The sequence below is a fragment of the Mus pahari genome, chromosome 16, assembly GCF_900095145.1.
Source record: "Mus pahari chromosome 16, PAHARI_EIJ_v1.1, whole genome shotgun sequence".
Classification (NCBI taxonomy): domain Eukaryota; kingdom Metazoa; phylum Chordata; class Mammalia; order Rodentia; family Muridae; genus Mus; species Mus pahari.
The window spans coordinates 44,746,641-44,773,836 of NC_034605.1; the positions used below are offsets into that span (position 1 = coordinate 44,746,641).

The window sequence follows — 27,196 nt, forward strand, 5'->3', positions numbered from 1 at the left end:
CAGCAATTTTACTAGACCATCCAGGAGGCTACTGGGTAATGCCCAGAAGGATTATTCTACTGGCTGGTAGAGCTGAGGAGGTAGCACACAAGTGGTGTGGGATGGGCAGAGGAGTGGAAGAGGCAAGAGATGAGCGCTATGGGGAATGGGTAAAGGGCTGGCTGGCAGCAGCCGCGTTGAAGGCTGGGTCTCTGCATTAGTCACACCCCACCCCCACCCCCACCCCCAGTGGCTGCCTGTGGAGTTATTGGGCACTGAGAGTAATCTGGCTGCCTATCAGGAAGGGGGTTGGGTGTCCATTCAAATCTGCCTGGGGAGTCTACCCAGGCCACACACCAGGCAATCGACCATGTGTACTTTCATTCGTTTCCAGATTCCGGGGACTTGGGTCTCGCCTACCTACTTAGGTTTTTATTTTTGTCTCTTGGTATTTCAGCGAGGTCCAGGATCTGCTGTTTCAAGTGTCTGCCTCAGCGAAGTCATGCTTCCTTTTGGGGTATTCTACTCGGTTGCTGGTTGCCATGGAAGTGAGGGCTGGCTGATTCACACAGGAGGGGGGGCAGGGCCCACTAGCCAGCCCTCAAGCACACTGGATGATTTCAATGACCTAAATCTCTGCAGCTTCTCAGAAGACATCTACATGTTTTTTTGATGACGTTTGCATACCTTTGACTTTGATTTAGAAATCGAGATGCATTTTTACAAATCTGTGACCTGTATGAAAGCAGTCTATTGATAAAGTACCAAGAATAAATAGAACTTTGAAAGCAGGCCAGTCCAGCACAAATTGGAATGTCTCTGAATTGGGATTAAAGAAGAAAAAATCAAACAAAACCCCCCCCAAACCCCCCAACAAAACCAGGCAAGCTGAGGTCATCCTGGTTCTTCATAAATGAAAAAAGCAGGCCTAGTGAAAGTCTGGTTGATTCTAGTTACAAAAAGCCTGCAGTGGATAGCAATCCTGAGGCAGGTCATTGTTAGATGCCCTTCTGTTTGCAAGTATGGGGAAGTTCTTGTCCTGCAAGTAACTGTTGCCAAAGCCAAGATTTGTTTCTGGTTTCCCTGCTGGGCTTTTAAGTGTTCATCTGCCTTCTCAGGGTCACTCTGGTGAATGTTGGGAGGACAGAGGGACCCACCTTAGGTTAAGAAATCCTGAAGAAAGCAAGAATTGCTATGGTGTTTCTAAGCAACGATTGCTCAACCCTCTCAACCACACCCCTGGAATTAAGTCTGCCATCCTGTCCAAATAAGGGGTGTGGTTAATAGCCATGCTTCTCTGTGCTGGGGCTTCCTAAACATTTACAGCAGCTTGGGGCTCTTCCCCACCGTGTGTCCACAGGAAGTGTCCATCCACCCCCTTTCCCACTGTCTCTGCAGTCACAGAAGAAATTGTATCTCCAGCACTGTTTTCTGCTCACAATGTAAACACTGTGGCTGTACTTTCAAAATGGCCCCTTCTTGCCAAAATTCCTGCTGAAACTTTGTTGCAGTGTTGGGGCCTTTGAGAAGGATTTGAGCTTTTCCAAAGGAACTGGACTGGATCTTTCAAGAGCACATTAGTCTGCTCTTTGTAACAATGGAATCATCACACATTTCTACAAAGGGCCCCCTTCCCTGCCCCCTTCCATATGCTGGGTTGCCAAGTTCTCATGAAGATCTAGCATTCTGATGCCACCCGCATACTATAGTATGAGGCCTTCACCAGGTACAGCCACCTCATCTTGAACTTCCCAGTCACTGATAAACTCCCTTTCTTTATAAATTGTTTAATCTCCAGTATTCTGTCATAACAAGGGAAAATGGACTAAGATGCTAACCGAGAGTAGAAAATGGCCAGAAAACATTTTTAGAATTTCATGATCCAACAGATTGGAATCAGAGGTGATGTGAAATGGTTGTCTCTGAGCTTAGGACTCAAAGATACTTCAGATCCTTCCATAGGACACATTAAAAATGCATAGCGGCAGAGGGGGTGACTGGAGAGATGACTTTGTGGAGAAGTTATTACTGCTCAAGTGTGAGGACCCACGCTTGAGTCTCCAAAACACAGCTACAAGCTTGGCAGGGGTAGAGCACATCTGTAATCCTAGCATTTTTCAGGAGAAGATGGGAGGCAGAGGGAGAAGAACCGTATCTTCAGCACCAACTAGCTGAACAGGAGCCTACAGACACTGAGAACTGACAGCGAGATCTCTGAGCTTTGCAGGCAGACGACAGCACAGGCATCCACAGAATTCACAGCAACACACAGACACAGAGAGAAAAATGAGAGAGAGAGAGAGAGAGAGAGAGAGAGAGAGAGAGAGAGAGAGAGAGAGAGAGAACAAACAATACCCCTGGTGGAACTGGGCAAAGCACACTGAGGATTTGTTTATTTCTTGCACTTGTATGCAAATCTGTAAGTATCTGAAAATAGCTTCATTGAGAGCCAAGGAAGGAATAAAGGAAAGCCGTACATATAGTAGGTGTTGCATGTTTGCACATAAAGATTGTGCGGGGCAGGGAAACAAGCCCTTCTGTCTAGTGATTGATGCGCCTGGAGGAAAAGCTGTATTAAGGATAAAAATGTCCGAGAAAACTTATGTTTACAGTTTCAGTGTCACGAAATGGATCTAGCTTGTCACAGTTCAGCTTCGGCTTCCTATTCTGTTCCCCTGCAAGGTGTTCAGCATGGAGAGTTGGAAGCATTTTAGTTACGATTCTTACACCCACATTTGTGTCTCCCAGGAGCAGCAGGGTGAGGCATGATGAATCACTACACTACTACTTGGTAGTGGCTAGCAGTTGTGAGGTCACCAGCTGAATATAAGCAAATGTTCAGAGGCGTCATGTTTGTGTAAGAATAGAGTCAAGACTGCTATTTTAAGAATGTCATACAAATAGATTTTTAATCTCTTCTTTTCTCAGGATGTAACTCGAGATAAAAATAATGTAGCGTCTCTTCCCGGAGGAATCCCCACTAGGAAAGAGATTTGTGGATTTCTGAGTTGTCTACCTGGTCTGGTGAGATTTCCCTACTGCAGTTAACTGCCTATGTTGACAACAGCTGCTCCTAAATAACCCCATTTATTTTCTTTTTTTAAATCTAATTACTGATACTCATGGATACAACAACTCTAAGCTAACAAAACTCTAAGCTCACAACAACTCTAAGCGAACACAACAACTCTAACAAAACTGGTTATCCAACTCCTTTGACTACAAGATAGTCAACCAACGACCAACAGCAAGAAGACAAGTCCTTAGCATTAAAGCTCTTCAGCACTTACCATCTATGTCTCTCAGCCCCAACTCCACCCTCAAGCATTCCACGTTCTAGAATAGAGATCTGCTGAGCCACACCAGCCATCCTCCTCCTTTATTTGATCCCCCCCCCCATGTTCCTGCCAGCTCAAATAGAATCCACTTGGTGTTTTTCTTGGGGTCTCAGGATGCTGTTAAGTCAATCTGACCAGTGCCCTTTTAGAAGAGAAGGTTCAGAGGCACCTGGGCACAGGGGAGGTAAAGTAGGATGGATGAGGCCACCTCTTTACTGGTGGGATGCTATGAAAGGTTTTTGTTGTTAACAAACAGTTCCCTCTAGTGAGCAGGGGCTGGTGGGGTCCCATGAAGATAAAAAAGAAAAAGAAAAATTAGGAACTGACATTATCAACATTTGAGATTGTGGCTATCAAGATCCAACTTTCTCCTTCCCAGGCCAGCTTCCTTTTCTCTGTCTCACCTATGTCATGGCATCATTGCCAAATGACATAGTACCTTATCTTTTTTACATGGGTGGTCCGTGAGGTTTTAAAAAGACAGTACTAGACCACAGTTCACTAACCCCAAGCTTTAGTAACATTGCTACCTTTGTCTAGCTGAATGGACAGAATCCCTTATTGCCTTCAGGGTTTGGAGGAGCTCTGCAAATGGGAGAAAGTATATGCAGTAAGAGTGTTGCTATCATAAAGCATAGCAACGGAATATGCCCCCCAAAGATGTCTACACCCCACTTCCTGGAAGCCTTCCTTGGGAGGCTTTGGTGATCGTTATGAGTTGGATATTATTTAAATGTGTCCCTTAAGGTTTCGTATGTTGGGTGTTTGGTCCCATGGATGTAGGGGTGGGAAGTGGAGGGACTTTTAAGAGGTGGGGCCTAGAAGGCTGAGGTTCCTATGTCATTGGTGGTTCTGCCCTGGGGAGAATTAAGGTAGCTCTCTCCAGAGCAATGGGCTATGAAGGCCTGGGTTGACTGCTGACTCTCTCTGCAGCTTCCGGTGGATGATGTCATCTCCTTCCACACTCACATTTATCATGTTCCATGAAGCTTCACCCAGAGTCTCTGCTATGCTGTTTGGATGTTCAGTCTCCCAAACTGTGTGTTAAACAAACCTCTTCTTAAAAAGCTCACCTCAGGGATTCTTCAGTCCCTCCTTACGTTGAAAAATCAAGTGTCTTGCTCATCATTTCATTTATGATTTAAAAGGTATGGAGTTGCTAAGCACGATGTCTGTATTTTAAATTCATCCATATTAACAGCTTCACTTCATGTTCCTCATGCTATCCCATGAAGACAAAAAAGAAAAAAAGTGCTAAGCACACAAATTTGATTTAGCGTAGCTCTTGATTTTTGTCTTTCGTTTTGAGCTACAGCATACTGGATATGACATGAGGAACCTACGTATCGTTATATTGGCTATTCTTATCCTGAGACCAACACTCACTGGAATGTGAAACCTTCTTAAATGGTGCATTAATTTAATGGATATTTGTGTTAGCCCCGAGAAATGGCTTGAAGATACACTCATATTCATAGATGTTTGAAAACACAGAGACATGGAGAAATGTCTAGGCTGTGAGGTACTGTGTCGGAAGAGTGTGCATAGAGGATGAGGAATCAGGAGGGAGACACAGGGGTTACAAGGCCTGGAAACCAAGGTCAGCCATCAGTGGCTGACATGTGATCTACTTTATTCCTTAGGATTCACTCACTGATACTCAGCCCAGACATCTCCAACACAGCTAATAGGTGTGAGAGAGAAATCTGAGACAGTGCCTGGAGGTTATCCAGCCATACTTCCGGTTCCCAGGACATATTTGTCAGGCAAGAATCATATGCTAATACCAGAGCATGTCACCATGTAAACCAGTGTTTTGTGTTAATATTTGCTGCTCTTCTCCCCTCTCTCCTTCTCTCACTCTGTGTGTGTGTGTGTGTGTGTGTGTGTGTACAGGCTCAATCAGGATTCAAAATCACTGGGTGCGAAAACTCTTGTCAAATGTTACTCGCACCATCTGTGTTTCCTAACTTCCTTCACTCTCACAAAATATGGGAGAGACAGAATTTAAAGGATGAGCGGTTGGCTTAGGCTTGTGTTTGTAGTCCTTGCTGATGAAGCAAAGCACTGTGGTGGAAAGCTGGGGGGGCGGGGGGGGCAGAACAAGGGGGCTGCTTTCCTCCTGGCAGCCAGGAAGCATGGGAACCGAAAGCTGTATCCAGTGACAAGAGACATTCTTCAAAGGCACACTCCCCAGACCCACTTCCTCTAGGACAGCCCAGCTCTTTGACTTTATGGATCTCTTGATCCACCAGCCACCTGTCAGCAGCACCGGCACTGAGGGCCAGTCCATCCATCCATCAACACGTGTGCCCCCCGAGAGGGACTGGATAGTTTCAGGCACCACACACATCCCAGGGCTTAATAATTATTTTTAAATGAACAAAGGACAGTGGAGCCAGTAACCGAGAAGCTCTATCGGTCTTTCCTCTCATCAGTGCCAGCTTTCTTGGCTTTTAATTGGAGGTTGTTTCTAAGGTCCCATTCATACCTACTGAGTTTGATGGGTCTCAGGCTGTGGTTGTGGGATTCAGAGAAGCATGAAGGGGTCCTGGCTGGGATTCGTATATTTTACATGATAATGACTTCCATTTATGCTGCTTTTGGCTGTTTTTAAAGTACTTGGGCCCATTCTCGATAATTATGCATGCTTTTCAAATGCAGCAAAGCTAAGGGGGAATTCTGATCTATTCTAGCCCTCTTTCCAACTTGAACAATTCAGGTTGATTTCCAGAGAAATCCTTTCTCCTGCTTCCCTCCGTCACACAGGAGAGGGTCATTATTTCTCCGTTCCCCGAATCCTCTTCCTGCTATTTAAATCTGTCTGCTCTGGTTCTATCTTTAGTAAGCATTTAGATAAGACCTGAAGAGTTAATGCTTTCCTGGCAAACCCTGAAGTATGAATACTCTCTTCTGTTTCTTCCTTTAGGAAGGCCAGAGAACTGCTGCTCAGCAATAACACAGTCAGGTTGATCTACTTCACCCAAGGCAGCAATGCCCTCACCAGCTCAGGCAGCCTGACTGGCCACAGTGGTGGATGCTAGCATCCCTCTGAGAGGACTATTTGGACCAAAAACATGACGGGGGGTGGGGGGACAGGAATATGTCTGTTGAACACTCAGTGACAGTCAGCTCTGAAGGGTCCTATGGAAACCACACATTTGCAGGGGGTCAGAAGCACCGGGCTGGAAGATCCCAAAGACTCAATTAGTTCCAATGCATCAAGAAATAATACAGCATCAGAAAAGAGTGCCATAAACGTGGGAACAATGATAATGATAAGAAAACAGTTGCAAGAAGAAAGCTAGCCTTCAGTCAGCAGGAGGGATACTGTAAAGTAAAAGGCCTGTCAGGACAATGAGGTGCTGCTGATGCTGCAGGGAATAGTTTGCCTCACACAGAAGCACTTAGGCCAGATGTCCAGGTGACTGCTCATCATCCTTCTGGTCCCAGTTTCCCAGTCCTGAATCATCTTCTTTGGGTTGTCTTATTTGGGCACTGGCAAAATGGGAAATGTTAACAAATTGACCCATAAGGTAGGTACTCAGCTTCTCACTTTGATAACAAATGCCCCGAGACAGCAGCTGATGGAAGATTAAAAAGGTTTATTGGGGTTCACAGCTTCATGGGTTTCTGTCCACGGTCATTTTACTCCATTGCTTTCTAGACCCATGGAAAAGTGGCATAGCAAACCAGGGAACAAGAAGAGACTATATATATATATATATATATATATATATATATATATATCTTTACCCCATGGATAGAAGGAAGAGGACAGAAGCTGGGATTCTCCAATCCCTTCTAAAAACATGGTCACCAGTAACCTCCAGGCCTCTCACTGGTATCCGTCTCTTCACTGTTCCATACTTTGCCAACAGAAAGGTCTTAGGGACCCAGGCTTTAACACTCAGGGCTTTGGAGACCATTCCACAGACAAACTATAGCACCAAATACCGACCTCCCCCTACCCTCGTGTTGCCTGTGTGTGCCTGTTGGCGAATGCGTATGGAAGCAGAGGTCAGTATAGGATTGCCTTCTTCCATTGTCCTCTACCTTAGTCTTCTGTGATGGGGTCTCTCAGTGAATTCAGAACTCACTGATTGGCTGGATGGGCCCCAGGATTCTTCCCATCTCCGTAACCTTCTGAGCAAAGGCTACAGGCATGTGCTACAGCGCCTAGGTTTTACTCTATAGGTCTGGGGAACCAACTAGATCTTCATGCTTGCATGGCAAACACTTTACAGGCTCAGCTATTTCTTCATCCTTATGTAATATTTTTTAAAATTTTTATCTGGAAGGTAAATGTGATATATATATATATATATATATATATATATATATATATATACACACACACACATATGTACATGTGAACATACACATGTATGCACATGCATGTAGAAGCTAGAGGCCCATGGTAGGCATCTTTTTCATTTGTACTCTACTTTCCTTTGTGTTATCATTGCTATGATGAAACACCATGACCAAAAGGAACTTGAGAAGGAAAGAACTTACTTGGTTTACACTTCTAAGTCATTGTTTATCATCAGAGGAAGTCAGGAGAGGAACTCAAGCAGGCAGGGACCCAAAGGCAGGAGCTGATTGATGCTGAGGCCATGGAGGGGTGCTGCTTACTGACTTGTTTCTCATGGCTTGCTCAGCTTACTTTCTTACAGAATCTAAGACCACTAACCCAGGGGTGGCACCACCTATAATGGGCTGGGTTCTCCTGCACCAATCACTAATCGAGAAAAGGATTCACAGGCTTGCCTACAGCCCAGTCATATGGAGGCATTTTCCCAGTCAAGGTTCCCTCCTCTCAGATGTCACTGTCTACAGCTTGTATCAAGTTGACATAAAACTAGTCAGTGCACCACCTCATTTTTTAAGATACAATCTCTCACAGAACCTGGAGGTCATCTATTCAGGTAGGCTGGTGAGCCAAAGAGCTGGAAGAAACTCACTGGCCTCTACCTCCCCAACACCAGCATTACAGGAACATCCACTGTGCCTGGCTTTTATGTGGGAGCGAGGGATAGAACTCGGATCTCTGTTCTTGTCCAGCAAGAACGTCACCAACTGAGCTACCTCGCTAGCCTTTAACCAACCACTATCTTGTAGGAGCAGCATCCTCGAAGCATCAGGCTAGAAGGATTTCATAGTAAGGACGGAAAATAGCCAGAATAGGCAAGAGTCTGGAGTACGGGGATGAGATGCAGCCACAAAGACACTCTCCATTTAGAGCCTACACTGAAGAGAAGCAGGGTGTTCGGAGATAGTCCCATTAGGACACTCCAAGTGGGTTTGCTCAATTTTTTTTCCCCTGAGAGATGACATGCAGGGATTTTCTCCAATTAAGTGAAGAGAAACATGGAAACATCTGAATCTAACCCATGGCAGGTTTCCTTCCCTTCCTCCTCTTCCCCAATCTAGAGTCCTCTTCCCTTGACTCTGGCCTGGTCTCCTCAAGGGATGAGGGTGACCTGGATGGAGGGCAAGGAGGCAGAGTTTCTAACATCCCCCACCCCAGGAGGTGCAGGTGATAAACTACTTCAGCATCTCCACAGTACAGTATTTGTTTTGCTGTTAATAATTGGCTCATGGATGTGATGTACAGTATTATCCAGATCTTCACTTCCCAAATGATCAACCATCCATATGGCTGTTTACTTATCAAGGTCACTAGGATTGGGCATCACCATTACAGCTAACTGGAGGCAATCCAAGCATCTACGCAGACAGTAGGGCTCAATGGAGGAGGGAGCTGGGAGTCATTGTCAGAAAACCGGCTGAGCTCACCAAGGAGCCTGCAGAGTGGGCTTGGTAAGTGTGCTTGGCTCCAGATGAAACGAACTTTCAAGACTCTGCCTCTATGGGAGTAGTGTCCAGCCCTAGTGGGTGAATGCTTTCTGACCCCTTGCTTTCCTCCAGGTTTTTGGCTTATTGGCATACAGACGGAGAGTCTAAGTGAAAACTCTCACTTTGTCATATTAATTAATCCCCTTGATTTTCCAGTGAAATGTAAAGCTGACTCCCAGCCCAAGTTCTAGATTTAACTGATAAAAGGCAACAGCAAATTAGTCTCCTATCATTACGGGCTTACCTCCCGAGCAGAGCTGTGGAGGACAAGCTCCCTGGCTCCTGGGCAGATGACGTAATGGCCTCTCTGTCTGTAAAACTTGAAGTTGTGGTACTTATCTAAAGAAGGGTGTGGGAATTAAATCAAATTCAAGAAACATGATTTACATAGTATAATGTAAAATTTTTAATGTAGACGTTAAAAAGTGGGGGGTGGGTGGGGATGGCTCAAGATGGTGAAGAGCTTGCTCTACAAGCGTGAGGATCTAAGCCTGGCTCCTGTGCACCCACGTCACAGCTGGGCAAGTCTGTAACCTCAGCACTGGGGGCTGAGAGGCTGGGAGGAATTTCTGGAAACTCACTGACCTGTCAGCCCAACTAAATCAGTGAACTCCATGTTCCGTAAGAGACCCTGTCTCAAAACTGAGGTGAAGAGCGACTGACAGAGAGACTCAGCATCAATCTCTGGCCACCACAGGCAGGCACACACACATACACACACATACACACACATATGCATATACCCATACATACACACACACACACACACAAACACACATACATAGACACACAGACACATATATACACACAGACACACATATACAGAAACATACACAGAAACACATACACACACAGAGACACACATACATAGACATACACATACAGACATACATAGACACATAGACACATACAGACACATACATATACACATACACATGCACAGACACACATGCAGAGAGACACAGACATATACACACAGACATATATACATACACACATATACACATACACGCAGACACAGACACACACACAGACACACACACACAGACACACAGACACACACACACAGACACACAGACACAGACACACACAGACACACACACACACACACACACACACTCCTGAATGCCCAGCTACATATATATTGAAGACAAACGTCCCTATCCTCCTACTTACATTGGGAATATTCGCTATGAAGTCATTCTAGATGAATACTAACGAAAACCTAGCAAAGACAAGACACTGGAAAAGGGGGGATTCTTTAGCACATAGATTTGGATCTTGTACACTAAGTTAGATCAGAATCCAGAGCACAGTACTCAGCCAATGGTATCTCTCTCAGAAACGTATTTGAACAGTTCTTTTCTGGGTGTGGGCTGCAGGAGGTAGTATTGGTGAGCAAAAAGCTTTTCCACACTGGCTGTCACGAACTTGGAGACAACAGGAGCTTTGAAAGGTGGAAGAGAGTCTCTGGGTTGAACTTGGGAGTTTTAAGCCCTAATGGGTTCTCCTGATTTTTGTGTATCTTATTTCCTAGAATCTGAGGTCTTCCTATTTAAACTTCTCAGTAATGTGGAAATGCATCTGTAAGTGTTGTGGAGCTGAGCCACGATTGCCCAGGGAGACGTTATACACACAGCTCTAATGACTCAGGCTTAGCACTTCAGTGGACACCTGGATACCCTGCTTGTCTGACTCCAGATTCCAGTGACCTGAACATCTCAGAAGAGGTTCTGCCTTCTGTTTAACTCTTCAAAAACATTGGAGTCAACGGAAAAAAAACCACATGACTGGATAAAACCGACCAAAATATTTAAATACTAGTTCTGTTAGTGATACACAGTCCTGGAAAATCTTGGTGAGCGGTCACGGTGTTGCCCTTTTGAGCGTGTTATTTGGACATGGGGATAGAATTTTGTTTAAATCTTCCTTTATTTCATTCCTGGAAATGAACTTCATTATTAGTCATGGGCAAAAGTCATTTTTTTTTTCAGAACTGGCAAAGGTCATTTTTCCTGGTAGCATGACTTTTTAGTGACTTTCCTAAGCAACTTAACAACAGTTCAGCTCTTCTTCTTGGCTTCAGTAGACCCCTGGGCTGCAGTACTAGATTTTACTCATTTATATCCTCAGTATACTTAAAAAATTTTTATTTTATGTATATGGGTATTTGCCTGCATGTACGTGTGTGCAAAGCAAGCATGCTTGGCACCCAAAGAGGTCAGAGACAGTATCAGATCCCCTAGAATTGTAGAAACACACAGTTGCGAGCCACCAAGTAGGTTCTGGGAAGTGAATTCAACCCCAGGCCTCTGGGAAATCAACAGGTGCTTTTAACCTCTGAGCCATCTATCTCCTAGCTCCTCTCAGGATGCTTTTTAAAACAGTGACAGGGTGGAAAGGCAGGAGTGAACTGGAGAGCCCTGAAGAACTGTTTGGAAACATACTCAGATACTTCAGCGTTCAGTACAGAAGCCACTGGCTTCGGTGTTCATTAACTGTCTCCCACTCACCATTGCGTGGTTAACCCATGCTGGGAAGAAATCGTCCAAGCCCTTGGGGTAAACGAGGTTCCGGTCGTAGTGAAAGAGAGTCCAGAATACCAAGAACACAAACTGGGAAGGAAACACAAAAATACCAGCCTTAGGTTTGGTTTTCCATCAGAGGTTTATAAGCCAACCAATGAAACAGCAACGTCAAAATTTATGGCGGTTTGAAGGATAGCGTAAATACATTTTATAGACATAAAGTGAAGGAAGAAATGCTTACTGTAGAACAGTTGTATCCTGGCTCTCTGGGGATTCTTCAATGAGGGCAAAGTGTTAGAAAGCAATGACAATGACCATCGTGGCAGGAAGAGAAGACATAAATCAAAAAGATGCACGGACCACTAGCCCTTCATTGTTATCAATAGTCTCTTTGTCATTTGTGTATGGGTGTGTATGTGTATGTACATGTATGTGCACATGTGTGTATACATATGCATATATGTACTTGGGCTCTCCTCCCTTTAAGGAGTCACGTCAAAGAACAGCAGGAAGGTTTAGAGTGGTGCTGAGCATAAGATCATTTATAAGCTACTGACCTGGGAGTTGGATCTCTCTGTCGCTTAGAAAGTTGGGTTTACTTGCATTTCCTGTACCCTTTGTATGTCCCGTCCCAGCATCTGCCCTCCAGGTTCTGTGCCGAGATGATGGGGCAGGCTATTGATTCTCCCATCACACTACCTTCTGAACATGCATAGGCTCAATTTGCAAGACAAATGAACAGACTCCACTGTTCCTTCTAAAACCTTGAACTTGAAAAGATTTCCCGAGGGTGGAGGAGGAGGCATTCCACTAAGAAACCTGGAGTGCTAAGTGCTTGCTGCATCTGAGCTCACCAGAGGTGGAGAGTCCCAGTCTGCATTTAGTTTTGAAGTCTTGGAGCCACAGAAAGCACTGGCCAGAGGAATGAGGTAGTCATTTCTAAGGCCAGGCCCTGCTGTGCAGCAAGCATGTGGGGTCTGAGTCTGCTTCAGTCCTAGCTAATGAATGAACACATGGACAATGGAATAGCCACCTGGCAGCACCGGAAAACAAGCTTCCTTCTGCAGTACACAGTCTGCTTTGCCTGATGTCTGTCCCCTGGACACAGCGAATGAAACAGCTTCCCTGTTCTCTGCACTGGGCTGTCATTCGCTCCTCATGTGTCTTTTCCATGGGCCAACTTTGAAGCTCTTATGTCTTTAATTTTTACAAGTTTTGTATGTGTTAGCTTTCCAGATGTAGAGAAAGCGAGTAGATCATTTTCCCACCTAGGGACTCCCTTCCTGTCATCATGATGGAAGCAAAGCTGTCCCACTAATAACGGTTATCCCCTAGCATTCACACGGATGCTACAGCCCACAGAGGCTCGAGTCCTCTCTACATAATGGAATCACATTTACATAGGACCCACATACATCCCCTTATATATGCTAAATCAGCTAGAGACCGCTTACAATATCCAGTACGATGTAAATGTAACATCATTGTTATAAGTAATTTTAGTTTGTTTTTTAATTCATTTGTCAATTATGTTTGATCTGCACTCAGTTAAATTTGTGGGTGCAAACTCCACAAACATGGAGAGCTGGTTTTATCTGGATTATGCTTTCCCACCAGACAACAAGGACCACACACAAAACCTTAACAAACAAACAAATAAAAAAAAGACGTTGGGCTGGAGAGATGGCTCAGCAGTTAAGAGCACCTGACTGCTCTTCTGAAGGTCCTGAGTTCAAATACCAGCAACCACATGGTGGCATACAACCACCCGTAATTAGATCTGACACCCTCTCCTGGTGCCTCTGAAGACAGCTACAGTGTATTATTATTATTATTTATAATAATAAATAAATCTTTGGGCCGGAGTGAGCAGAGCCGACCAGAGCAAGCAGAGCCCTTAAATTCAATTCCCAGCAACCACATGATGGCTACCGTGTACTCATATACATAAAATAAATAGCTACATCTTTGAAAAAAATTAGAAAGTTAATGATAAGCTCATCTGCGGTGTACCCCACTCCTGGATGATGCTGGTCAATGCAGTCAACCCCCAGACAGAAAATCTGTGGAAATGTAGATACTCTGGTTATAGAAGTCTCCAGACCACCTTGTTCCAGGAGAAGTATCCATCTATTGTACGCAATGATGAGGCTGGACACACATTTGGATACTTACCGTGGATATAGGAAAAGCCAATGTGGTAAAGAGCAGATCTCTGAAGGATGTGACGAACTTGATGTCTTTCCTTCCGATGACTCTTTTCAGTACATCGTCCAGGCAGGCGACCCCAAAGAAAATGGCCTGCAAGAGCTAAATTCATTACAATAAATGAGCACTTTCATTGGCTTTAATTAATACATCCTTGACTGTTGTAAAGCTTCGGCCCTCTGGGAGCAATGCTGGCTCGAGAAGGAGGGGCGGTGGGGTCGTTTGGGTGCAGAGCCAATTCAAGGGCTGGGATTCCAGCTCATTGGGCCTTGACCTTGCACACTAAAACTGATTGAGGGAATTCATTTAGGAGATAATAGTGTGTACAGTATTTAGTCTAATGGTCTTCGGCTAAAATGGAAAGAAAATAGACTTTAAAGGGAGAAAGTAATGAGCTGCATAGAGGTAAGAGCCAAATATACATCTCAGTGTGAATAGCCAGCCAGGCACAGTGGGGCATGGCCAGGAGTCCCTTCCAAGGAAAGATAGCTAAGGTAAAAGCCTAGGGGGCACTGGATACAACAGGCTGCCTCACAACCTGAAGACCAGATTCCAATCATTCATGTAAAAGCATGGAGTGGTGCGGCACGTGTCTGTAACCTCAGCACTGTGGGGTGAGGGCAGAGAAAGGGGGGCCCTCCAAAAAATGCTGGCTCATGAAATAAAGTTGACTTTTGGTCTCAATAGGGACAGGCATGAACATTCTCATATTCTCTCTCTCTCTCTCTCTCTCTCTCTCTCTCTCTCTCTCTCTCTCTCTCAGGATGAGAGGCCAGTGCAGCCCTCTACCTAAAGGGGCTGCCTGAAGGCCTCGGGGAAGCAATGTGATAGCTGGAAGGATTTAAATCATGGGATCCAGGAAGCAAGGCCAGGAGTTGTGGCAGCTGCTGAGTTCTGTGAGGTTCCTGAGGCAGGGCAAGAGCAAAGCAGAGCCTCTTTTACTTCAGTAAGACTGAAGTCCTTTTATCCTAAAGGCTTGGCACTAGAAGTATTTCGGATTGAGGATTTCTTTGTTCAGATTTTAGAATATTGACTCATAACGGAGAGAAGACTCAAGCGTGCACACAAAATCAATTTATATTTTACGTTTGCCTCTTAAAAATAGCTTGAAGGTAACCTTATACCATACTCTTAATAATGATCTTGTGCATAAAAAAATCAAGTTAGACTATGCGAAATTTTCTATTTGCTACATCATACTCGTGACCGAGACACTTGGATTTTAGAGTCAATTGTCAGATCTTTGGATTCAGGATACTAAGCCATCAGTATGGCCTGGAAATCAAGCCTTGTGTGTTTTGTACAATGTTATGGCTGCTAACGTAAGGTCTGGTGGGTGCTGACTGTACAGAGATTGGGTTTATTTGAAGTTTGTTTGCCTTATAAGTCACCTCAGTTCTCAGAGGCTCTGCCTTGGCATGTGAGGGGCAGATGAATTCCAGCCTAGCGTATGAGATAGGAAATTTATGGAGTCAGAGAAGCTGGGTTGATAAGTGATCCAAGCTGGCTGTTGGGGAACAGTGTCTGAAGTTTAGACATGGGCAAGTATCTAAAGTTGACTTCAGGACAATCCCTAGGCTGAGGAATGGGCAGGAAGAGGGGTGGGGAGAAACAGACAATTCATCCATGATTGGAAGCCGAATCCTCAGACCAGCAGAAAGTGTACTACCTGGAGCTTCTCCGAAAGCCAGGACTCTTCTCTGCCCACAGACTTTGGGATCACAGTCCCTGGAAAGGAGGAATAAGGGGCGGGCAGAAACGTCTGGATTGGACATCCATCGCTCATGGATTTTACCAGGGACTCACAACTCCAACAGCTGACTTTCAGTCATGGCTTATAACATGCCAGACTCGAGACTCATTTAATTCTCAAACATCCTAGTGATGTGTCAGTATTAGCTCCATCTTAAAGACGAGGAGGAAAATGGGCTAAAGAGAGATTAACAAGCTGGCTTGAAGTCCCAAGGCTTTGGGGTCTGGTTCTTGAGCCAGCCTTAAGAAACATCAGATTTCTTGAGCAGAATTGAGGCAGAACAATCTACATGACTAGGAGAATAAAATACAACATTAAAAAAATTACCAGTGCCCTGTTCCTACCCCCAGGGATTTCCCCTTTAATGGGCCTAAGGGGACAGCTCAGGTATTACGGTTTATGAATCTTCCCAAGGTTGTAGGTTCTTTTGGATGTGTGGTGGTAGGGTTAGCCAGGGATCAACCTTGGCCAGGAGATAACAGCTATCTTGGTTTTTGAGGTAGGGCCTTCACTGGGGTCTGGGGCTCTCTGCTTCAGCTAGGCTGGTCAGCAGGCAATCCCCAGGGACCTGCCTATCTTCAGGTCCCCTGGGCTGGGATGTCAAGGTTCTGCCACCGTGCCTAGCCTCGTATGCTGGGGATGGAAGTTCGTTCGGTCCTGATGTTTGTGCTCAGGCATTTAAGCAGCTGAGCCTCCTCCCTAGCCACATCCCTGGGGGATGCTGATGCTAGGTATCTGAGACTGAAGGCCACCTGTCCAGCAGCAAAACCTGTGCTTGGAAATACAGCTACTATCAAGTGGTCTGAGAGACGCAGCTGGGAGGAGCAGACCTAGATAGTTCTCTTCAGGTGGAATGAAATTGTTGAGGGAGCTATGAGCAGGGAACAACTGCCTGGAAGTTACCTCAGGTGAGGCACAGGATGAGGCAAGGCTCATCCAAGGCCACAGCGGCAGATTCCAGGGCAGAATCACAGGCTGGGTGAGAGTCACAAGGCTCCTGGGGAGGAAGAGGGGCTTCCCAAGGGCAGAGGGTAGGTGTAGGAGGGAGGGAAAGAGTCACAGTTCTAAAGGTCATGCAGAGGTTCCCTCCACAATATTTACCCCTACTGTTGGTGCCTTTGGCACAAAACCCATGAGCTGTAGAATTCCGAGTGTGCAGTAGTTTGCACACGGATGTCAGAAGTTGCCTCTTTTCTCTCCTTTCTCCTCCCACTGAGCTCTCAGCCCTAGTTTCAGTTCCAGATACTCTTGGCCACAGCAGCCCTTTGCTACCTCACTTTGCAGAAGCAACCCTGGGGCCTGGGCTTCGTTGATCAACACAGCCATTCTACACACACACACACACACACACACACACACACACACACACGCACGCACGCACGCAGGCACGCGCGTTGACCATCCTTTGGTCCTGCCCTCTTTGAGACTGAGAGAGAGGCTGCCTCCACCACCTAGAGAGTGAAGTCTATACTACCCAATGTCCTTCGGCCAAAGAAGCATCTTATAGAGCGTCAAGCCCATCCCTTTCCTTGCCCCTGTCAGCCACAGAGGATAGAAATCAGATTAAGGAAGGAAGCAGATTACTCAGCTCCTCCGAGGTTTCTCCCCATCAATACAAATTGGCTTCCCTACTGTAAATATGCCAATCATCTCACCCCCCTCCACCCCCAGTTCACACATACCATCTTGCAGACATATGCCAGACGCCAACTCAGGGTGAGGCAGCCTCGCTGCCACTGATCCAAGTACAGATTTGATACATCCTTACCAACAAGGAATACTTGGGCAGCGGCAGGTCCCACATGGGTGTAGGAGAGAAAGGGTTGAGGGTCAGGCCAAGGTAAAGGCACAGGCTAGAGCTAGGGTTTAAAGGGGCCACCGAACAGAGTTGGAGGGTAAGGAGTAGTAAAAGCGGGATTTCTAGGGAGTGTAGAGGGTTATCTAGGGGGTCATCAACCAGGTTATCCAGATGAATAGTAATCTCATCCACCAAGGAAAAAAATAAGACAATGTTTAGAATCACGCACGCGTGCACACACACACTTCTAGGGAGTCCTGTGTGGTGTTGAGGGTGCATTTGGATCATCTCAGGTCATCCAAATGGGTAGTGGTCTGCTCTTCTGTCATCCTTGGACACTGGCTCCAAGGAAAAGTAGGCTTCATGGTGTCCTGTTGATCACAGGCTATTCATAGCTAATGGCTTCCGATTCATCTTTTCTACTGGCTCTTCCCTGACTCTACTCCAGTGGAATGTTCTGGGACTTTTCCTGAAAGGCTCACTGCTCTAAATTTGGTAACTGCCTTTCTGTTTCTATTGCTAGCTAACAAACTTATGACCAGTGACAGAGGCGAATTTACATTAAAAAAAAAACAACTAATGTAATTTTAAAAACTGTAGCTGAAGGATATTTAGTTTATATATTCCATGTCTTCACAAATCCATGAGGATCTTAAAATCATGGAAACTTACCCTCTCCAACTCATCAAGTTTATTTCCCTTGCCCTAAAGCCAAAACCTTTTTAAACAACCCCAGGAAATGAAAATTTCTTCCATTAAGAATAATAATAATAATTCCAGAGAGGGAGATTCCACAAGTTCCCTGAAGAAGACATTATGACTCCGGGTGGATGAGCGTAGCAAGCCAGTGCCAAGCTCAAGGCTCCAGGCCTGACTCAGTCACACTGGGACTTTCCTTACCCCTCTGTCAACCTGATGCAACCCTTGTAGTGAAAGACCAACCTAAAATTAGAGAGAGCACAAGGACCGACAGGGACCGATGTCTATTCTCATCCAAGGCTATCTGGACCATGTGAAGTGCACAATCCCACTCATCATTCATGTGCCTTTAAGAAAGATGCTGAAACGAGTGGACAAAAGGGTATACGGTGGGACACACTACAGCTTCCACAGGGAGATTTGTTTTTCTCTGTTGTGTGTGTTTGTGTGTGTGTGTGTGTGTGTGTGTGTGTGCGGGGGAGGGGGTTGCAAGGATGGAGGGAGGGTAGAAGGGGAGGGAGAGATGAGTGGGATTGGAGTGCATGATGTGAAATTCACAGTGAACCAATAAAAAGTTAACAACGGCAACAACAAGAAGATGCTGAAGTTTCATCCGTGTAATCTCAACAACGCGGTTGTCCAAATAAGATGTGCACAATGGTACCAGCTTGTTGACATGCCAAGGTGGGTGTGGGATGTTTTGCAAGGCCACACCCCCCCGATGAGGGGCCACAAGCAATCCATCCATGGTTACTGAGGGAGGAGCATCAGTGTTCCCTAGGGATGAGCTGCCTGATCATTTATCCCATCCAGGCGGTCAGCCCTAAACAGGTGCTCTCCTGAGTTTACGGAATCAGTAGAGTGTGTGGGTGTAAAGCATCGATCACTGAAGAAGTCCTAAGCTTGAGTGGGAGAATCGGTGGACATGGGGGAGGTGGAGGGGAAGGGGGAGTGGTCAAATTGGGTAAAAACTGGACTCATATGTGACATTCACAAACAAATTAAATTAAAAAAAAAGATCAACTTCACAATACAACTCCCTTGAGATGACCAAGGAAGTTAAACAAACAAAACTAGGAGGACAAATAATGTAAAGAACACAATTTGGAATAATGAGGAGGGAAACAGGGAGAGCAAGAGTTGTGGGGATGTGTTGGTTAGAAGGGTAAGAAACCTTGGCCAAGGCTGTGTAGCTGTGAACAGTGGCTTTCGGGTAGTGAGTGGTAGGATTTCCTGGGACAGAGCAACCTGCAGGGGGGATGGGGTTTCCTGGCAAGTGGCTCATCCCAGTTAGAAGGATGCACTGTTTACCAGTTCATTCGGCCAACATCTGTGGAGTAACAGCTAGGAAGCCAGCCCAGCCGAATGGTGTTAGAGATAACACTGGGCTGGGGTGGAGAGGTCGGGGGGGGGGGGGGGGTAGGTGGGGGTTGGGGGAGGAGTGGGTCTTGTCAGTTTGCCTTTACTGAGAATAAGGAAAAGGGGAAGAAAAAAAAAAGAGGAAGAGGAGGAGGAGGGGGAGGGAACACTTTCTGTAGGTTGTTATTGATAGGATAAAAGCCAGGATGAGAGAAAACTTGTGTGGTTCTGAGATGTGCCTATAGGGATTCATTGAGGATAATACCCTTTAAGTATCTGTGGCAGGGAGAGAGAAGAACTGGGGGCAGAGCAGATCCTAGAGGAGCTCTTGTATTGAGTGGCCCTGCAGAGATTCCCCAAGTGAAGTGGCCCTTTCTCAGCCTCAGGGAAAGGTGATAAACCCTAGCCTCAACAGCTTCCTCCAGCTGAGGGTGCTTCCGGGAGGAGAGATCCACCTGTGACCCACCCACCGGAAGCCCACACACCATCTGGGAGCTGTGGAATGAAATCTCTCAGCTCTGTGAGGTGGGAGGATGTGTTTTCCTCAGTGCTGCGCAGGAACAAACCGAGATGGTGGGAAAGTGAGGGGTAACGCTCCTAGAACCACACAGGAAGTAGGTAGAGAGCCAGCGCTCTAGCTCCAGAAGCCCGGCTTCTCAGCACAGATCTCTCCACTGGGGTTTAAAGAACGAACCAGAATGCTACCCATTTCTGCCTACTCGATAAACCCTAGCCGCTTTATTTGCATGCTGCTGATGTCCATTCCTTCTGTGCTGTCATCTGTAATGCCTCCAGTTGCCTGAGACCTAGCTAAGTCAGTGAGAGTTGCAAGCATCTTTGTGAACATCATCAGCCTTGTGTATTTTGGACCCTGTAAAGCTAAAGAGCTGCGCAGGTTAAGATCTAGACTCGGGGATGGGAACCAAGGGTTTGTTTCCCTCTAGGTACCAGAGCGGGCACTGTAATATAAATAGGACCCTGCCTTTCTACTGTTTGAAGGCTGCCTTGGAGTTTGTGCCAACGGGGAGGAGGGACTTCTTTTTCTCTAGCCATGAATCATCCTCTCGGGGGACATATGCAATGACATCACATTGTTGTCATCCCGAGAACTTGAGGCTCAGGAGGTTTGGGGAGCATTACAAGAGGAGAGCAAAGGACAGGTTTATGTCTGCTGGAGAAAGAGGCATGGGCTAGAAAGGGATCGACTCTAAGAATCTCACCTCAGGCTCCTAAAATTGGGACATCTGAGCCAATCCAATGACCCTGCACATCAAGAAGTGGCCAAAGGCTCCCCACCTTCACTAGTAGGGGTGTGTTGTGTCCCTTAGGGCCAGGGACAGTTCTTGGATGGAAAAGGAGTGAAGAAAACCAGGAACACATCTGTGGAGGACTGGGTACTATGTACATCGAGCTAGCACAAGCAGACTAAGCCATACTCAGCGGCTAGGGCTTCCTCACTTGGTAGAACTCATTGCTCTCTGCTTGCCCCTGAAGCTCTACCTCTCCAAAAGCCCGGATGTCAGGGATGTCTACACCAGCAGCTACAGCAGAGAGAGGATGTCTCAATAGACATCCTGTCCTAGCTAATGACAGAGAGTGTACTGTGGAGAGGCATGCATTGGAGTTGCGCATGTAGAATGTGTGTACATAGTATGAGATGGTTGATTCACATCCAGATCACCCACTAAGAACTTATCAAGGAGTTCTACTAAGTCACTATGTCCCTCATTCTCTGTCCATCTCTGTCAAGCACAAGATGACTCTCAGCTCCCTGTCTCCCTTCCATCTTCTCTCCTTTTCTTAGGGCCAGGCTGTGAGCTTCTGTTTGTGTTTCTACTTAACAAATGTGAGGATGAACAGCATAAAGTCCTTAGCCCATGGGTCACAGTGTAACCAATAGGACAGAGGAACCTTACAGCGGACACAGCCACCAGAGTACACTCCCTCTCCCTGTCTCTCCCACTCCCACTCCCTCTCTCTGTCTCATCGGGAGTGATTTTCTTGTCCCCTTGCCTTTCTCTTCTTTGCTAGCAGCTCTCTATCAGCCACCAACCCTCTGGCAGCTTCCATGACTTTTGGGACTCCCAAGTCTTTTGGGACTTCCTGGGGGGCGGTGTCAGGAGGACAAAGGCACCAAGCTCTGAAAGCTGACTTGTAATAAGGCAGGCTTTGCTATTCAACCCGGACACAGATGTGCACTCAGCCAATTAGAAATTAAGGATGTCTGAGAGGAAAGGTACATCAGACTTGGAAAGATAAAAGCCACACATTTTCCTTCCTATGTAGGTTCTAGACGGCACTGTTTCTATGCGTGGGCTGCAGTCTCTAAGTCATGAAACTGGAAAGGGGAGGAAAGAAAAAAATGTCAAATGACGCATGTGACATGCAGGGAGGTTGGGGACTACTGGGGACAAGCAGGGTGGGGGAGGGGTAGGAGGACAGAGGAAGGCTGTGTGGGTGGGGATCAATAAAATCAAAATCTGTATGAAAATTCCATGATGCCCATTTTGGTTTGTATGCTAACACGAAAGAACACATAGAAGGCTAATGTGACTAGCAGGGCATATTACAAAGGCGTTAAAAGTTATGTTTGATTGAAAATATAAGTAAAAGGAGGAGAGATGTAATCCCTGCTACGTCGATGGATTCCAGAGATGGTTCAGTGTTTAAAGAGAATTTTCTGCTCTTACAGAGGACTGGGGTTCTGTTCCCAGAACCTACAAGATGGTATCAAATTGCCTATAATTCCAGCACTAAAAGATCTGACGCCCTCTTCTAGTCTCCACAGGCCCTGCACACACATGGTACAGAGACAAATATGTAGGCAAAACTAATGTTAAAGTAAGGTCAAAACTAACATACAATATACAACGTAATAAAATTTACAATTCTTGCTAACATGAGTAGGATACTGACATCACTAGTAATAATAAACATGTCCTTAAAGTTAGGAGCTCTATAGTATGATCATTCTATTAATGGAAATTTTAAGTTTTAATGAAAATATAAATCAGTTAAGAACGAATAGCCACAGGTGAACATGTAAGACCTCAAGAGGCAGAGATTTTGAGGCTCGACTATATTAGTCAAGCTCTTTGAAAACTATCCTTGGATGGGTTCCCTAAAATATACTAAACCCATCTTTGTCAGATGGGGAATATTCTGTGAAGTCAAAGCGAAAGGAAATCACAACAGGCAAGGTCTCCTTTGCTCTCCTACTAGGGCCAGAGGAGGAGTTATTCATCTTAGCCACGCCTACAGCAGACCACGTGAACAGAACTCTAGCCTGTGAACACAGTGGGGAACTGTTAAGTGGGTCGTGTTGATAAAAGCATGGGCGGGTGGCAGAACTGGTTTTGAGCTAGTGAGAGTTCAAACGCTTTTTACATTTACGGAAAGGGAAGGGAAAGGACGAGAAAACTGTGCTGTACACTGGACGTCGGGTGGTCTAGGAAGCATAATGTTGAACAGAGGCGAATAGGCCTTAGGGGATATGGGCAGAAAAATGAGGAAGGAGGCCTGCAGATAAAACCAGAGACAGTAGTAGCTTTCCTGAGAAAAAAGGGACCTGAGGGGTGAATTTGGGTATTTTGTTTTGTTTTTTGTTTGTTGGTCGGATTTGCTGTATGTTTTTATTTTCTTGTCCCCCCCCCACACACACAATGTTTAAAGAAATTCAAGAAAAAAAAAAAAAAAAGGACTCTGTAAGATTAACCTGGAATCTGAGTCTTGGAGGGGCGGACACTTCCTGTAGGAAAGGACAGGGCAGAGCTAAGGTGGCCGTCCTCGGATGCAAAGTAATCAGAGTTTAGAAGGAGCCAGAAGGAAGTTTGGGGAGGGAGAGGTGGGTTCAACAGAAGGAACAACCAATGGGATTTGATTTGGTGGCTAATTCACCAGTACGACAGGAAATGGGATTAAACTAGAATATAATCTGAACCCATGAGATGTTCCCTAGGGAGAAGATTTCAGCCCAGCCTGACTTCCTGAGTTCGAGCCTCAGGACTCAATGGTGGAAGGAGAGAGCTGACTCGAGAGCTGTCCTTTGACCTCGACCCCATGCATTGTGGTGCATGTGAACCCCCCCCCCCAAACACACACATACATTCACACAAAATAAATAAAGGATATATGTGGAGTTGTGTGCTAAGTCTGTCCTGCTCCACAGTTGTGTGTGACAGAATGTCCATACAGGAGTCTGCCTTTGTATTAGTAGATTAAAGCGCCCTCAGCTTACCCAACAGAGATTCTACAAAATCAGTCTTTGTTTTCTTTTCTAATGATTCACCTTTTTCCCTCGTGACATCTCAAGACTGAAACCAATAGCCGCCTTGACACTTTCCAGCACAAGGGAGCAGGGTCCAGAGCTTAAGATATTCAGGCTAATATCCAGAGGGGAACACAAGGCCAGAGGGAAGGGGACAGGGCCTCAAGAGGCTCTTCAATCTGAACTCAACATTCCCACACTGAAGACAACATAGCATCACCCCACCACCATGCTTCTGCTCCCGTTGCAAAATGAGGATTTCAATACTGAAGATTCTGAGGGATTAGCATATTCTGATCCTGGGGCCTGAGAGATAATAGCGCAGCAGTTACAACAGTTAAGGATGCTGCCCCTGCTTCCTCATAGAACTCGGGGTCAGTTCCCGGCACCCACAGGACAGCTCACCTATAACTCTAGTATCAGGAGATCTGATGCCCCCTCTGGCCTCTACAGGCACCAGACATATATATGTAGTACACATGCATGCACAAAAGGCGATGCGAGAAAAACTCTCATGCTCATAAAGTAAAAGTAAAATTAAATCTTGAAAACAGAAAAAGAAAATTTGCAGCTTGAAACCAGATAATTTTATAACTGTATTTATTTTATTTTATTTTTAATTTATTTATATTTATAATTTATTTATTTATTTATTTGTTTGCTTATTTTGTTTTTTTTTTTTTTTTTTTTTTTTTTTTTGAGTCAGGGTTTCTATGTATCCCTCTGCCTGTCCTGGAACTCACTCTGTAGACCAGGTTGGCCTCAAACTCAAAAGGCCTGCCTGTCTCCCCCTCTGCAGGGGTTGAAGGCCTGCCCCGCCACCACCCAGCAGAACTGTGTATTTTAGCAACAACAAAAATTCAAGCATCAATTCTCATGTCTGAAGAATGCTACATTTTTAGTTTTTACCTTGAAAATTATATCCCTAAAATACTTCTTACAAGGCAGTTTTCTTCAACTCATTCAGATTTTGTCCATGGTCAGCCAGGCTAGGAAGCCAACAGCGGATTAAGCTATAAGTTTGGTTTTAACATCGGTTTGGTTATAATAGTTGAAACTGTGTATTGGTTGTTGACTCGGGTGATCTCTCCTTTCAGATGGATCTTGAGCCTATAAAAAATTGTAGTGGGAGAGGAAGGTGGCAAAATGTGTTTGCTTTTCTTGGCTAAATCTGTGAGTCGGTGCGTGCTGTCAAATGACATTACTCCTCCATTGGAAGTCACACTTCCTACTCAACATGCGACACTCTGCCTTCTTTGCACAGACTTTCCCAAGCAAGGTTCAAAAAAAAAAAATCTCTTCTGTGTTTTGTACTCAAGCCTGTGGTCCCCCAGTTGGGCTCGGAAAGACTTTGTAAAAGAGCATTAACAGTTAGACACCGCAGTAGAGGCAGAGAGTTTCCAAACTTAGTTCCTTAGAACAAATTACTGATTAACAGGGGGAAGCCCCTAAACTCACTAACCATGAAGAAGAAAGACCTATAGGGGGCTTGTGCTTAGTAAAGTGGTTCGTGGAAAAACTCACATTACTGATAAGAAGTTGGTTCCAGACATGGATAAACTTGACTTACCAGATTAAGGAGTGTCAAGTACTTGGATCGCCCACCGTCGTGGAATTCCTTTAGCTTCTCCTCATCCCTTCCAATCTGTGGGATGTGATAATTGAGGAAAATGTACCAGTTCAGAACAAGAAAGTGGTACACGCACGTGGTTGTTTTAGTCATGGCTTCTGTGGATCGGAGCGACGGTGGCACCTGCTCTGCGTTCACTCCGAGTCCTGGGTGTCACAGCTGCTCTCTGTTCAGGCTGGAAAGCTGTAGAAACAAAGCCCTCTGGGAATGAGCATTTCAACACAAGCTGGACTTTGTCTCTCTCTCTCTTACTTAGGCACCTTCTCTTATAAGTGTGGGAGGAAATCTTGAGATAGACGCATTTAGATAACCTGACAGTTTGCACCCATTTCAAAACAGGGCTCAAGGAAATCCATTAAGTTGCACTTTGAACAGAGGGCATAGCTTGCTAAATAACCTGTTACAAATGACAACTCGGTAAAAGGTCATGCCTCTGCTCTTTCATTTGGCTGAAAGGTCAGAGGTAGTGACAGTGTCCCAGTGAAGAAGGGGAGGTTCCTTTTAAACCAGGAAGTACAGACTTGGATGTGTTTATAGCCTGAAGAAAGATAAGGAAATAGGGTGTAGTCATTCTGCTTTTGAAATCTCTGAGGCATTTTCAAGCTTGAGGAAAGCCTTTGATCCTCTAGGAACCGACTCGAGGCTCATCCCCACACCCTTACACTACAGAACTAAAGATGTCCAGACATTCCATCCGTACAGCATTTGTGCCCTGAGGGAAGCAGCACTGGGAGAGAGTCATGGCCAGCAAGCCAGTCAGAGTGTAGACATGGCTGGTTGGGGGGTGTACGTCATGGTTAGCAAGGGCGTCTGTACTGCCCTGGGGAGTACAAGATGTAATCCAATTGGGAGAGAAAGGGACAGGTCCCTACCTCCATCTGTGTAGAAGGGGACATAAGGAGAACCGCCTTGTGACATCACAGGCTTGTTTCCCTGGGCAACTCTTTTGGAGGGCTGAGCAAATTCTTTGAAAAAAAAAAAAAAAAAAAAAAAAGCCCCTGGAGCCATCAGGGAAGTCTGCAGTTGATGTTATTCATGACTTCCCCAGAGCTTATAAGAACTGAGAAAAAGAACCATAAGGAGCTATGGGAACCCAAACAAATCCAGACCAGGTTTATCTCCCTCTGAAAAGCCAACTGGATCAAACCTTCAGACTAATAGGCAGGAGGAGGACAGTGGCCCTGAGCCAGCAGGTCTGCAGGGGGACCACTTCCTAGTCACCTGGAAACGCGATATTAAAACATTACAAAGTTGTGGGCTTATAAACAAATTTTATTTAACCTATATTCCTAAGCTAGCATTATAAGACCAAGGTGCTGGCAAGTTTGGTGTCTGGTAAGGGTTCATTTTCTGCTTAACACAGACAATCCTCTCACCATGGCCTCGCATGGGAAAGAGACACAACAGATCCTTTGGTCATCTTTGGGGCCAGAATCCTATCTGAGAAGGCCCTGTCTTTATGTCCTCGGGACTTGTCTATAACCATATCTGTGACTAATAATATCATCAACTTGGAGAGTTAGGATTTCACCCTATGAATTTGGCAAAGGCACGAACACGAACATTTAAAAAACAGAAAACCATTCACTATGGAGAGAGCAATCCAGGACATAGGGGCAATGTTCTCTAGTACCTCTAGCTAAGCATGGCTCCGAGCCCTTTACCAATGTTGGTTCTCTGAACATTCTAAAAATCGTAATGATGTTAGGGCTACAAGGATGTGCTCCGTAAGCGGTGAGAAGGCAGTGTGTTGCACACTTAACTGGCGGATCTCA

General features: G+C 45.5%; 1 protein-coding gene across 1 annotated transcript in view; it reads right to left on the minus strand.

Annotated features, from left to right (window-relative positions):
* Positions 1-25,755, minus strand: part of Adtrp (androgen dependent TFPI regulating protein) — a 61,566-nt gene extending 35,811 nt beyond the window's left edge. The window contains exons 1-3 of the mRNA XM_029547569.1: positions 25,362-25,755; positions 13,883-14,017; positions 11,693-11,794 (exon numbers count right to left, since the gene is read on the minus strand). Coding sequence (XP_029403429.1) covers positions 11,693-11,794; positions 13,883-14,017; positions 25,362-25,514 — 390 coding nt within the window. The 5' untranslated portion in view covers positions 25,515-25,755. The remainder of the gene's footprint in view (positions 1-11,692; positions 11,795-13,882; positions 14,018-25,361) is intronic.
* Positions 25,756-27,196: the final 1,441 nt, after the last annotated feature.